Source organism: Lolium perenne, chromosome 5 (genome assembly GCF_019359855.2).
Source record: "Lolium perenne isolate Kyuss_39 chromosome 5, Kyuss_2.0, whole genome shotgun sequence".
NCBI classification, from domain to species: Eukaryota; Viridiplantae; Streptophyta; class Magnoliopsida; order Poales; family Poaceae; genus Lolium; species Lolium perenne.
Window position 1 is genome coordinate 218,609,542 of NC_067248.2, and position 14,468 is coordinate 218,624,009.

At 43.8% G+C, this 14,468-nt stretch overlaps 3 protein-coding genes across 3 annotated transcripts; 1 reads left to right on the forward strand and 2 right to left on the reverse strand.

Moving 5' to 3' along the window:
• Positions 1–622: 622 nt before the first annotated feature.
• On the forward strand, positions 623–5,620 carry LOC127301960 (uncharacterized). Its single transcript, XM_051332269.2, has 5 exons — positions 623–839; positions 972–1,043; positions 3,680–3,789; positions 5,057–5,111; positions 5,192–5,620. The coding sequence occupies exons 2-5, from the start codon at positions 1,012–1,014 to the stop codon at positions 5,406–5,408; spliced, it is 414 nt and encodes a 137-aa protein (XP_051188229.1). The 5' UTR covers positions 623–839; positions 972–1,011; the 3' UTR covers positions 5,409–5,620.
• Positions 5,621–6,831: 1,211 nt separating this feature from the next.
• Positions 6,832–7,847, reverse strand: LOC127298228 (uncharacterized). Its single transcript, XM_051328141.2, has one exon. It carries the CDS (start codon positions 7,735–7,737, stop codon positions 7,168–7,170), a length of 570 nt encoding a protein of 189 aa, XP_051184101.1. The 5' UTR covers positions 7,738–7,847; the 3' UTR covers positions 6,832–7,167.
• Positions 7,848–11,475: 3,628 nt separating this feature from the next.
• On the reverse strand, positions 11,476–12,678 carry LOC127298229 (putative F-box protein At3g23260). The gene has a single exon (XM_051328142.2). The coding sequence runs from the start codon at positions 12,676–12,678 to the stop codon at positions 11,476–11,478; it is 1,203 nt and encodes a 400-aa protein (XP_051184102.1).
• Between the last annotated feature and the right edge of the window lie 1,790 nt (positions 12,679–14,468).

The window sequence follows — 14,468 nt, forward strand, 5'->3', positions numbered from 1 at the left end:
ACGGCGGTGGCGGCAACAACAGAGGTGGCGAAGCGGGCCACGACAGCAGTGGAGGAGGAGATGAGCGCACACTGCGAGGCCGAGATCATTGCCGCCTTGGCCAGCCATCAGGCCCATCAGGCTATCACCACTGGGATCTTCGGCGCGCAGGACCGCCACCGCTCCATAGCCATGCAACGCCGCCAAGATGAAGCCATACGGGCTGCACGAGCGGCCATGGATGAGGACAACCTCAACGGTGGCTAGGAGTAGACGTGTAGGGGTCGATGTAGTAGCGACCATTATTTTTGTGACTGGTTGTCGGATCCTAACGAATCAATTAACTAATGTAATGTGACACTTACAAACCGGGTCCAACGACCGATGGGCGGACACCAACGCGATCCGCACATCTTCCACGCTGACGCATCCATTCGCCAAATTTGGTGAATGGATGGATCTGATCAGACGGGCGATTCGTTTGGGTCGGCCCGCTGGAGCGTGTGCAGCCTGTCCACCGGTCCGCGTGGACCGGGCTCGGATGGCCCACGATAGAATGCGTCGGGCCGGAGATGCCCTTAGGTCCGGTCCGGCTGGCCCAGTGGCCCACCAAAGTAGAGTCAAATAAAAGCATCTGACCTTTCCGAGTTGACTCTCAGTCCCATCACTTCTCCTCTGCCTTCCCTGCTCCACTCCCCAGTTCGCCTCTCCTTCCGCTTCCTCGCCTCCATCCCTCCACCGCAGCTCGCGACCTCGACGGATTTCCACCATACTCTCCGCCGTCCTCGTGCACCCCCGTCGTGCTGGGCCGCCATGAAGTTGGAGATCCACTAGGACTCCATTGAAGCATCTCATCCAAGGTGACGAACCCTAACTTTGCTTGCGCTGGTCTTTTAGTCCTGCTCTGGCCTTATTCCGTTAGCTGTTAATCAAATACGTGTTGCATCTTTCTCTCTAATAACGCATCCAGTTATCGCGGATCCGTTTTGCAGCTTATCTTCCCCGAGCGGTTCAGCTGGACATCGAGTAACCATGATCCAAATCAAGTCCGAACCTGGAGTGAGGTGAGGCGGTTTTGCCTTTTTTGCTGCTGATCTATATTAGGAACCTATATATATGATGTTTTCTATTCACCCCTTAAGGAGTGCATCTCTCAATATTTTAGTTTTTTCCTTTTGCACACCGCGCATATGTGCAGTTGATCATTATTATTTTGAGAGGAAGTGCAGTCGATCTGTCGTTTGGTTGCATAGAAGCAGGGAATGTATTTACAGGGGACCTCCGAAGAGGCTGCAAATATGGCGCGCAGCCGCCTATCCTCTTAACTATGGCAAGGTCCCGTTTCACCTAGAGGGAGGGTATGCGATAGTTCCCGGTATCTAGCTGATGGTTTTTTTTCCATGTTTTCAGGGCACAAGGCCCTGCTGACATGATCTTCTCTCATTGTCAGGATTGTAGGTGTTGAGTGGTGGCTTCGGGTTATCTTGATATATGCTCTTTTCGATGCAGAGGCTGGGGGTCATCCTTCATTTCGAAAAAAACTATGGCAAGGTCCTGGCCTCCTGGGTGTGGGCATCTTCTAAGAGAACTAAGCTCCCTAGAAATGAAGAGCATAGGTTGCTCCGAGCAATAGTGCGTGGTCCAGTCCCGCGTGTTGGCGCCTTCCTGCATGTTTCGCTCCCTGGACCTCATGGCCCACGTCTCTATTCTAGCACCGTGACGTGTAGAGCTCCGATGTGTTTGCTTCCGGGCTCGCTTAGTCTGGCCCAGGTACCCGTTCCAGCATCAACACCTGCATGAGTAGGTCGGTTCCGACCCTAGTAGGCCCTACTATGTGTCATCTCCTCCTTAATGAGAACAGCTACCTCCACTCTCGATTGGGCCAGATTGCGAAGACACTTCAATTTCGCTCTCCCCAAGTACTGTACATGATGATTCTGGTTGCCTGAGAACCGTGGCTTTGCCCGGAATATTGGCATGGGCTGCATTGCAAGCCCACCTGCCTGGGTTCGAGTCTCCGTGCTTGCAACACCAGGTTGTACTCACAAAACCTTCTATAAAAATAAGCCAGGGGCCTCTTCCCTCTCGTCTCTTTCAGTTTTTGACAATTCGGCTTGCCTTCCTCCCCAAATGGCATGATGTTAATGTTATTAGTTCACCACGTGAGCAGTACATCATCAATTGTTGTAGTTTTCTTTTTGCGCACTGCACATGGTATGGTAGCATCTCATTATGTGTTTTTTTAGGGAAGAGGCAGTCGATCTGGCACCCGATTAGATAGAAATGAAGAATGCAATTACAGGGCACCTCGGAAGTCGGAAGATGCCATTGGAAACAAAGGCACGTCAATCGCCGGTGCCCCCTAACTATGGCAAGGTCACCAGGTCCTGAGCGTGTAGTTTAGCCCCCCTATGCAACATCTCTTCCTGAATGAGAGTAGCTACCTCCACTCTCGATAGGGCTGAATTGCCATTTTGCTCCTTAAAACTCCCCAAATGTTGCAGATGATGATTCTGCTTGTAATGGCATGATGTTAACTTTGAGAGATCTGCAATGGATTCGCCGACTCCCACCATGTCGCAAAGTCCGCCGTGGCTGAATTGGGTTCCAGCCCTGCCAATCAATCCACTGGATCACCCTCTCTCGAACCGTTGTCGTGAAAGGATCAGCCATGGCATAGGAGCTGCTCCGTTTCTTGGTGGATGTGGCAGAGTTTGCAAATCGGGTCTTCTGGCAATCCGTGGATTGTGAAGTTGTCGGCAGTGAGGATCTTGCCACGAGCCACTAGCCAAATTTGCTCTTGTTCTTATTAAGCATATGCAGCTCTTAAGAAAATATGAAGCCTTTCACCCTGTAGTGAAAGGCGCAGAACGTTAGTCTTCATGCCTACACGCTTTTTCTTTTGTTTGATTTTGATCCATCACATGTTTAATGCCATACTGTCATGTATTCTATTCTTTAGAGTCTAGGTGCCACCAATAAATATTTATTGATAGGTATTTTTACGCCTGTCAATAAATTGTTAGTGCAGATTATGTCGAACACAAAATCTAAGGTTGTGTTCAACAAATCTGCTGCAGATTTTATTGAAATAATTTTTATTGAAAGTAATTAGCAATACAGTTATGAGACTGAATTTGGATTTTTATTAAAAAGTAGTAACCCGCATATCCGCTTGCTGATACCATTCCATAGATTTGTGCTAGACTTAGTTTTGATTCAGTTGGCATATAAGTTTGACTATCTTTTGACATGTCGTATCAGTTCTTTTTTGCGAGTAGAAGTGGCATGTCACTTCTTTTTTGTGAGCAGAAATGGTATATTTCTTATTTATGCAAGCATAAGTGCCATATCACTTTAATAGATCTGTACCTAGCACAATAAGGTAAACCAATGAGGCAATGGCAGAAATCAAGGAGGCCTTATTTTGCCATCGATTATTTGATTTTTTCTCATCGAAAATCTCAGATCATTCGCAGTTTTACCAGATAAAATGAATACGATTATACACATGTTCTCTGAGACTGACAAATTACCCTTCCACATTACCTCAAGGTCAAATTGCTCATGAATTTAGAACATCTTAGCCCATCCTTGACGGAGCACAATTACTCATTTGTTATGTAGTTCAGCTTATGTTTGTTGTTGTCATGTGAAATCATAAAACATGAATATAATTGTTTTGCATTATCATGTGCAGGGAAGAGGAAACCCAGGAACATGAACATGAACAGAAAGTAAACAAATACCAAGCTATACTGGCAGCCCGTTTGAAGGCTAAATACTTCTCTAATAAGGCTTTTGATGGAGGTACTTATTCATCTTCATTCGCAAGTTGGCCGGATATCAATAGCTGAGAATCTAATACACGAAGTTTAAATATCTCCACCAAAGACCACATCCTTATAGATTAAATGAGCTAGCTTACTACCAGTGACCCTAAGTTTCAACAAGAACCAAAGCTATCCTTTTGCCAATTGTATCTTCCACATGGTTTCTCACATATGGTTTGGCTTTTAATTCTAATTTACTTATCTACAAGTAGCACTCTCACAATTATTTTGGTTACTTCTCTGAAGTGCATGTTATATTTGAGGTTTATGCCTACTTTGGCACTCCAAATTGAGAATGATCCATTGTTTCTTCTTATGTGGGCATGTGACTTACTAGTCAGCACTGAGTAGACATGGTACGTGGATTTGCTTTATGAATTAGCCTTTTTAGTGTTAACAAGTCAGTTGATCAACATATTGAAACGACTACGAATCTATATGGTTATGTGAGCATACCTATTGGAAGTTATTTACAATAAACATATACTTTATGTTCACATTTTCTGATAAGCTGCCCTTTTTTTGGGAATTTTCATTTACTTTACTCGTGTCCACTAGCTAACTCTACTTAAATGGACTCTCAGGGGAAAAGAGTAGAAAAAGTGACTTTATGGAATGGGACAGCGCATTACTAGGGTGGTCTTTTAGGTCCATTTGCATATTGGCCTTTTTCAGAAGTCAATAGTGAACACTAGCAGAGCTAGTCTACAAACTTGTGTAAATGATGAATAGCTGTATATGTTTCAGTTACATCCTTATCTATTATTCCATCTTTTTTTAAACCATTACTATAGGGAGGCCCCAAGAGTAAAATTACTATTTGCAGTCAATGAATAACTAGGAAGCTAGTATATGTATCCATCTTGAAAAGCGATCCATTGTTAAATATTTAGTTCATTGAGTTTTGGTTTCTGCTATTGTTTATTAAAAAATAGTTACTGCACTTTTTTTATGTACATAGGCCTTTTTGAATTTCGGTATTGAGAACAGTTATTGATTTGTATTTGCTATTGATTTTTATGATTTGTTTATAAGATTTCAAAATGCACAAGTATCTGAACCCTAAACTCCCTTGAATGTACTGTTGTTTTTCTCCCTTTTTATGTGTTTACTTATTGTAAATAATTATAATGACCTTTCCTGATCATTATAGTTATTAATGGGCCTATATTATCTGGCCTTTATTTTTGCTGTTAGACTGTATTTCAATGGTTAATTCTTCATTTTCTTTGTTCTGTTAATAGGAAAAATCTTTGAAGCAGAAACTATTGTTGATGGCCAAACTATCCAATCAAGCAGGTATGTTTCTTAATCCTCTGTGCTTTTGATTAACTATCTCAAATGTGAATATAACAACCATCTGCATTTTTCGTTCGTAGGTGGCCATGTACAAGTTCGTTCACGAACCCAACAATTTTTTTCCGAGATAAGAACAGCCATGAGATGAAGGATTCTCCATCTTTGGTACCAGACTCCTCTGCCAAGAACGACTCCCCATCTATAGTAGCTGAGGCCTCTCCGAAGAATAATGCAAATGCTTTGGCAGCAGAAAACAATCTAACACCTAGCAAGAGACAGCCATCCAAGGAGACCTGATGGGATAAAATTAGGCTAGTGAGGTTGTTGTATGTTCCTCTGAAATATGAAGACATGTGAGTTATCATGAAACAAAAATCGGTCCAGCAGATGTTTGTAAACTTTGCTAGTTTTATTTCACTTAACCTGTTTCAGCCTCATCTGTTGTGAAGAATCATTGTATTCTTGATATTTAATTAGATGAATCAGAGCAGAACATTAACTGGTTGCTATTCCTAGTTTCACTCTGCACCTTGAATTTTTTTTCTAGTAACATACTGTGGTATCCAAATAGATGAAAAGCTACTCTTTCATATTGTGATGATACGTCATAGATAGCTCTAGAAAGCACGCTCAGGTGCTTTTATTTGCACTTCACGGTTTTCTATTTTTCATCTCTTTTTTATGCTCAAATTTCAATACTGCTTTTCGTTTCCCTGATTTCCTTTTTGCACTGTTTGTGAATATCACCATCTGAATGTTGGTTATTTAAACATCATTTGGAATTTACATGAAAGTTCCATCTTCACCACTGCAAAGACAGTATATTGTGCTTGTCTCTGGCTGTCCACCCATGTAAGTATGTATCAAAGCTCTTGCTTTTAAAAGCAATTATGATCACCTTTGCATTGTCCCTATGACGTGAGCACCTTGCACTGGCATATGCTTTTACATTTTGTATTGACATGCTCACGCAGCTTGGATAGTTGAGTTGATGACAGCATGCCAACTGCAAATTTAAAATGAATGCTTGTACCTGAAGCATGTTAGTTTTGCTTAGCTATTTTTCAATGACAATTTTGGCACCTAGTTATCTGGATAACAGGAAAAGTCAAACTGACTGTCCATGTGACTTGCATATTTTTCATGTTGAATCCCCGCAACACTACTTTCCATTTATGTTTCGAGACTGCACATTTTTGTTTAGGATTTTGTATTCTTAGACTTGCCATTAAAAGTGTGTATAATGATTCAAAATTGTTTTGTACCCTGATTTAGGATATTGGAATCTTTGTTGAGCTCAGTGGATTTGATGTGTAAGTTTACTGCCCACACATCTGTTTTCCATAAATTCTTTATCTGCATGCCTAACAGTTCCATATTTGCATGTGAGATCATTTATCTTTGTCTCATATAACATAAACTTAATGATTTTTTTATGTGTTTTGTTCGTTGAAGTTAAAACAAGGATTTTGTTTGTCTCAACTCTCAGATATGAGTTCAGTACCTTTTTTGTGCATAAATTTCGAGTGAATTCAGTCCAGAAAGCATCAGCAGACTATTCATATGTTTGATTTAGTTCATCACATGATTTGATCAAAACAATATATTTACCAGTTTCTCATGGAAGTACTGTTTTTTTTTGCAGGTACTGAGAAACGCAGAAGCATGCAAAGCTTGCAGCGGAAACATATGCATCCCAGTAGCCCACCCACCACATCATTTTCAGTGGAAAGGGGCAATTTTTTTTGAAAGAACCCAAAGGTATGGTTTCTCATTCCACAGTCCACACTGGTTTGCAGCGGTTTCACGTTTCAGCATCTGTATCATGCTGTTGCTACTGCACTATGTATTGTCTATTGATGGCAACTCCTCAGTTACACCCAATCCATATTAATCTAGACAAAAGGATGTCACTAGCGGGCAGTAAGGATATACCCAAAGATTTAAAATTAAGTATCAGTTTAAGCCGATGAAACCACCTCAACACATGTCTTATTGGAGTATACTAATGATAACAATCCTCGCAGTTAAAATGAGGAGATAAGATAGGAATGATCTATTCAGTAGCAGTGGTAGTATTTTGGTATGGTTCTGAGGACGAGCTCAGGAAGGCGTTGCTGTTCTTCTGTGCTTGCATGAGCTGCTCGAGCTTGGTCTCCAGCTCGGCCTTCTCACTGCTGAGCCGGTCGGTGTCGCGGAGCATGTCGCTGCAGCTCCTCATTGCGCGGTTGAGCTCGTCGAGGAGGTGGCGGTTGGCGCTGCGGAGGTGGACGACCTGTGCCCACAGCTCACTGAGCTGCCGCTGCTTGCGCATGCGTGAGCGCCTCGCTGACTCGCGGTTGGAGACCATCCTCCGCCGCTTCCGCTCCTTCTCCTCTGCCACCACCGCCACCCCACTGTGGATGACATCTGCCCCATCAGAACTGGCAGGACTGTTACCGATGGCAGCCAGTGCTTCCTCGATAGGTTCGTTGTAGTCGTAGGTAGTTGCTGAGAAGTGGAAAGGAGGAGGCGGCGTCACGGTTGTGAGCATGCTGCTGTGGTGGTAGTGAGTGTTGTGGAACAGTGGGTTGGGAGGCGAGAGGCAGTGCAGGCTGGCCACCTCGCCATGGTAATGGTGCATCATGGTGTTGCTTCACTTGCTTGCTCGCTTGATCTCACTGGAGATGGAGAGTGGTGGAGAGAGCTGAGCTCAGAGTCCAGAAGTAGATGTGGCCGCTTGGTTTGGTTGTGCTTCTCTGGATGAGCGGAGGAGGGAATGGGTTCGTGTGAGGGCTTTTTATAGCGTGGAAGAGAAAGGCGGCTTTGCTTGCCTCATTCTAGAGTGAGAAGACACCTTCTCTCTCTCCAGCCTCCACGACTCCACTTCTCCTCGCCTTGTTTTTTGCGTAGTAGAGTTTTATGGCTTTAGTTTTGTCGATTTGGTACATGGCCATGAGGCACACCACCTTTCTCCTTCAAGGCCAACTATATCCAAACAATAATATGCCTGTATACATTAATCTTCCATCAGTTTACCTTTGCCTTTGCAAGAGAACATTGATGTTTTCTTTCTCCCTCTTGCTTCCATATTCCATGACTTGACCTGCATGAGTAGTCTTGTCTGAGGCAATTAAATTTTATTCTGGTTAATCCATTGCCAAATCTCGCTTCTTTTTCTATCAGTAACCCAACTGGATGTTCGGCCTTTAGCTTTTCTCATCACTCACATTAGTTTACAGACTGAAACTCTTGTGCCTAATTCGAGTGGCATGCATGAGATCCACCATAGGGACAGCTGCTTGATGGATGAAGATGTAGCCACTGTGGGAATAACGAACAGAAATTGTTAGGCCACTAGAGAGCCTGTGAAGGGGATCAGCTTGTATTATATAAATTTTACATGTGCCAGCATGGACCGTGCAAGTTCGACACCTAAGAGGTTCACCGATCACGACTCCTTTGATTAGTTAACCCAACTTTGGATCATTATCATGCATGGTGTCGAACCTACAAGGATGCATGTCCTGATTTTCGAAAGAAAAGGTGTGGTGATCTGATATACCTCAGGAACGCCATAGCACTTGCTTATTTAGACATGGAAGGGTCAGACACAACCCTTGTGGACTATAAGGCATGATGTTAGCTCAAATTCTGTATCTTTATCTCAAAGAATTGGGTTAGGTACTGAATAAGTGAATCTGAACAAATTTACTTGAACTACACTTCATCTCAGTAGCTCCTGAGGTAGCAAAATTCATAGCACATTAACCATCTAAAGGATTGTACAATCCTTACCATATAGTAGCCCCATTAGAAGATTGTACAATCCTTACCATATAGTAGCCCCATTAGATGTGCCGCTCTCAAGCCTTTAATTGACAACTAAAACACATAAAATCAAGTTGAACAGGAGAAGATGCCAACATCAAAACCTTTATATCACAAGTAAAAACAATTCAAGATAAAAAACAACAAACAAAATGAGAACAACGACATAGCAACCAGCTCAAGAAAATGGACGTATAAGGGTCTTTTCAAAACGGTTGACTGAGAATTTTTATGTCTTGGTCGATACCCGTGCAAGAATTACATTTTTTTAGAACTTTGGAACCCAATAATAATTTTTTTTGCACTATATTATACCCCCCACCTGAAATCTAACAATCTGGTTTCAACTGCTGTTCTCTTTAGATTTGCTAGAAATTATGCATGCACGTGCCCCGCATCCTTCAGTCCAGTCCTTCATCTGCTTTGTCCACAAACAGGACGGAATACAGTTGCTCTATCTGTGGCAGCAGCATCTCATCCGCTAATTAGTTCGGTCGGCAAGGTGACGCCATAGAATGAGCTGCTACCCGCTCTGGGAAAGCAGAAGATTTTTGGATGATTGAGGTGACGCTAAAACGGACAGTCTGTTGGGTTCCCGTTCTGTCAGAGTGGCCGCCGCAGCACCGAGAGCGAGAGAGGGAGCGCCACTAATACGACACTTAACCACGAGAGCTAGGGAGGGAGCACTATCACCACGAATAATATACTAAGCAACTTGCATCTCTCGTTTTCCTTATAGTTTTTGTATTCTACGTCTATGTGGCTCAAAGATCTAGCTTTTATATGTTCAATAAAAGAAAGATCTGGTGGTCGAAAAATAAAAGAAAGATCTAGCTTTTGCGAACCGGAATAGTCGTCTGAGTTTCTTTGTGGTGCTAGTTAGAACTTAGCATCAACGCCTCAAAATGAGATAGGATTTGAAGCCAACAACCACCATATATAGTTCAAAAGGTGGATTACAAAGTAATTAAATATGAGCTCTTTTCAAATGAAGAGGCAGATACAACATAAGATTAAACGATATATGTTCGCCATTAAAAGTAGGATGACTGAGATTAAACGACATTAAGATACCCCTTAGAGGATTTAAACTGTTTTAATATTTAGATGGTCTATGGAAGCACAAGCCAATTAATTAAACAAGCAACAAGTTACGTTGGACAGAAATCAACCGACCAAAGTATCTTTTTTCGATAAAGAGCATATATTAATACCGCGAAGATACCAATTACACCCAGCCTCTTCAACAACATCATGCTCTAATGGCATAAATGATGCACACAACCGAAAGAGAGAGAAAAATTACAAAAAGAAAAGTGCTGCTACAGAGATCCTTAACTTGAAACAGCAACGCTGACACCAACAAGACAACACCAGAAGATCAGCTTCTCCATAAGTGATACCTGCAAGAAAGAAACAGTGCACAAACGCTGTCGTCGCCTGATCTTAGGTTTTCACCTTGAAGAAAGTCCTTACTTTCAAAACAATGCCTTCAATAAGAACATTGCCAGGTACAACCAATTAAGACCAAATCTTGAATTTTCACCCTGAAAGATAAGACTCTGAACTTCTCATGTGCAGTCGCCCCCACATACCAGTCGCTATTTGAAGTTGCGAAGCACCAAGCAAATTTCACCTCACAACCAAGATCCGACCACCATTGCTATTTCACCGATCTCGGCTTCATGACCTTCTCCGCTAGCACCATGGAAAGAAAACAAGCTCCATGATATTAACAACCAGCAGTGCTTCGAAGCGCTCCCTCTGAAACCAAACGGCCAAATAAAAAACATGGGTGCCACAACCGAAACCACCCAATACAACAATCTTCAGGTATTATTCGCACAATGAATTTCGTCGGTAGGGCCTTCCGGGACACGACAATCCATTCAGAATGGTGGGAACAAGCCTCCGGACAGATCTTCAAACTTGGTGTGAGAAGAATCCTAGGACCGCCGCCTTTATTCAGATATTCAGATCGGTCCCCAACAATGTGGCGGGACGGTCGAGGCAAAGCCAGAGACACTAGGCGAAGAAGACCACGCCAACAGCGCCCTTCAGCCGATCGCAAGTCTAGCCTAGGCCTCAAATATAAATAGGAACATAAATTCGCGTCCGCGAGGATTTAAACTCAAGTGCTAGGTCTTTACATCCACTCCCCAACCAGTTAAGCTAGGCTCACTTTCTAACCAGAGTATCTAACCATAAATTGCTAAACCTAAACCCTATGTGCTGACGAGTTTATCCATGAAATATAGCTTCGTGTGCATCTCCTTATGTACTTCCATAACTTCTACGAGAGTTTTGTTCGGTAATTTGTGGCTTCACGTATCTCATTACCTACTGTACGGTTAGAATCAACAATTTATAATTCCTTTGGGAAAACGTTGGTCAACAAAATGAGAACCTGTGGTAAGATGTGACTAATGGACACATGATAATAAGCATGTAAATATGTGAAATCACGATCTTACATTTTGATTGCAAGACGCGGGTCAGCTAACTATAAATCTGCTTAGAAAAACGGTAACAACCTTAAATGTATCCTGGCCGGTCAAATGGTAGTCGGGTACATGCTTAATTTCTTATCTAGAGAAGATGTAAGTAAGCTTCCTTTGTACACAGCGTGAAATGAGTAGTCGGTTGGCATCTCATCCCCATCAATGTAAGCGTGTGTTGTCGGATCATACACCCGTATGAACTCAACTGTCTTTCCATCATAGGACTGCCAGACTAAGAAAGCAATCCTGCCATCATCCAGCGACCACAAGGGGCGGACGGTAGTTCCGCCACGCGTGCTCGAGGAAGCTTGATATGGCGGCATGTTGATCGTGTATTGCTTCGACCAGATAACCTTGTCGGAGTCTGTGAGGAACCACAAATCCATGGAGGTGTCGCTACGGTGGTAGGATGCAACCAAGGTGTCACTTAGCTCAGCCAAGAAATGCTGCCCCTCGATTGGCAGCGGGAGGTGCAGAAGATCCGGCCGCCACTTCTCCTTCCCGAAGTCGTACGCCGCGATTTCTTGGACGACCAGGAAGTAGAAGACCCCTTTGACGAGGGCCGTAATCCCAGAGCTTGCGTGAACGGCGGTGGTCGGGGGGTAACCAGTCTCCCTCCACCCATCGGCGTCGCCGAGGGTAAGCACAGAGCAGAAAGTTCTGGCGCGGACGCGGTACGCCTCCTCTCGGGTGATGGCCAGCACTTTGGTTTCTCCCGTCGAGATGTCCCGGCCTACCGCGTACGTGGTGTAGTAGGACGCGTATTCGTATGGGACATGATTGACGATGGCGACGTCGGGCAAGAGGGAAACGCCGCCGGTGGCTGGGTCGAGCACGCGGAGGCGCTCGTCGCGCCCTTCCACGCACAGTAGGTCGAGATTCGTACAGATCTCATACGAACGATAGTCCAGGACGCAATTCTCGACACACATCTGCCTCACGAGGTGGCCGGAGGTGTCCAGAATTTGGATGTCCTGTGGCTTGACCACATAGTCCTCCACTTGATCAAACGGCTTCCACTTGTACGCGGCGATGAGCGGTTGCTGACGGGCCTCGTGGGCGGCGGCGAACCACGAGTCGGAGAGGAGGGAGCGCCATGACCGGCAGACGGCGCGGAGCCGGCAGAGCGGCTTGGCGGGGAGGCGCAGCAGGATGTCGCGCAGCACGTCCGTGGGGAGAAAGCCATCGTCGACGATAGGAGCGCTGCTGCTGTCGCCGTTGGTGTGAAGCCTCTCGGTCTGAACGACCGACGCCATTGCAGAGCGTCTTGTTTTGAGGATTACGGCAAGATCCCAATTATTGCCCTGCCTGATGACGGACAAAGTAGGTCATAGTTGTATAATTATAGTAGTACCTGGCGCAGCAGCTAGCCGGCCGGCTTGACATGTAGAGTTGGACTCGACTTGGGAGAAGCTAGCTAGCCATCCGACTCGAGATATGAAGTGCACAAACCGAGTCCTTGACTGAAACAACATCCTGGCAGGGCTGAGAAATAGCCACATCCGCATCTTTAGAAATATAAAATGCAGCGACGCGTTCCATTCAGACACAACTCAATGCTATGACACCGTAGCTTTTTGGGCATTTCCGCTAAAAAGACAGGCAAATTAGAATAAAACAGAGATGTTACTTGGTCATTTGTTGCCAAAAATGCTTTTATATGTTTCTGGAATTTCAGCTTTTGCCTGGCTGCAATCTTGTCTCCTTTGGTAATCCTCATCTTCTCTCCAGTTACCAGGTCACTTATGTTAATCCTGAGGATTTGATCGTGCTTGCATCTCCATTCATGCAACAACTCATGAGGCGGTGAAAGAATATGAGCCAAGGGTTAGTGCGAGACAGGAATGTCTGACTTGGGTCGTGATGTTTTTGCTTTGCCTGATATGGGTAGCCTGTGGCCTAGCATATATATCTGGGAAGCCCCTATAGAAACGGGATTCTAATTGAGTAGTCCAAGAATTGGATGCCGAGTTTTGGGGTGGATAAAAGCTCGTGTCATATGATTGGACATTGGAAACACACGATCCGTGAAATGCAGATAAATTGACTATGCACTTGCAAAAGTTAGTGAAAAAGAATGTGGTAGGTGCAATAATGTTCCACTCTCTTATTATGGGACATCCATTTGTTGTTGCCACTTTTTTGGGTTCGCATTTTTTTTGGTCAACTCAAAATATTTCAACAACGAAAGTTGAAGGGCTTGAAGTTTGGTTCCAGTGCTGATCGGTTGGTTACTAGGGTTCGCTTCGTCGGTCCAGAAACTTAGGTTGCCAGTTTGCCTTTTGTGATCCTTTTTATGTAATACATTTGTATATATCTCTGCATGTCAAAATTTGCAGACCTAGTAGAAAAAGTCTGCAAATTTTCGCTATCAGTAGGGGGCGCTATCTTTCCTGTTGCACTTGGTTGCTTTTGTGTGATTCCCGTTATGGTTATAATGGAAATTGATCTCGTCTTTGTTTGCTTCTCTTTTTTTAGGTAATACGGAGTATGCCACAGAAAGGTGTATCAATTTCATAGAAGAAATCTCCCAAACGGCCGTTACGACGCCTGTAGGTTTACAACTCCCAATTCATGCCTCTTCTCTCATAGATTCACAGGGTTGTCGCCCTGTGGTTAATCCAAAGAGAGCTGAGTGGGGGATAGGCGTCCATTCAATTTTATATTTTCTTTCAAATTTTCATGACATTTTCTTAATGTACAAATCAAGTATCCCACTCGAACTTACTGCCCGAGTTAGGACAAAGCATGCAGAAGGGAGAGATCAATGTCAGTACATGTTATGTTAGCATCTAAAAGCAAGATTTTGGCTAAGAGTATGACATATATTGTTTTTTGAGCTTTGAGGAGGGTACGTGGAAATATAGGAATTTTTACCTTTTTTTTTTGTTGAGTTTACATGATTTTTTTACCATCGGCAGACATAGAAGTTGAGGCACCTTTTGACAAAAAATGTCATGAATTTACTGAAATTTATCAACTTTTACATGACCTTTGAGAAAAGTGGTGTTTTTTTGCTAGTAAGGCCAGTAATAGACCGGTAACA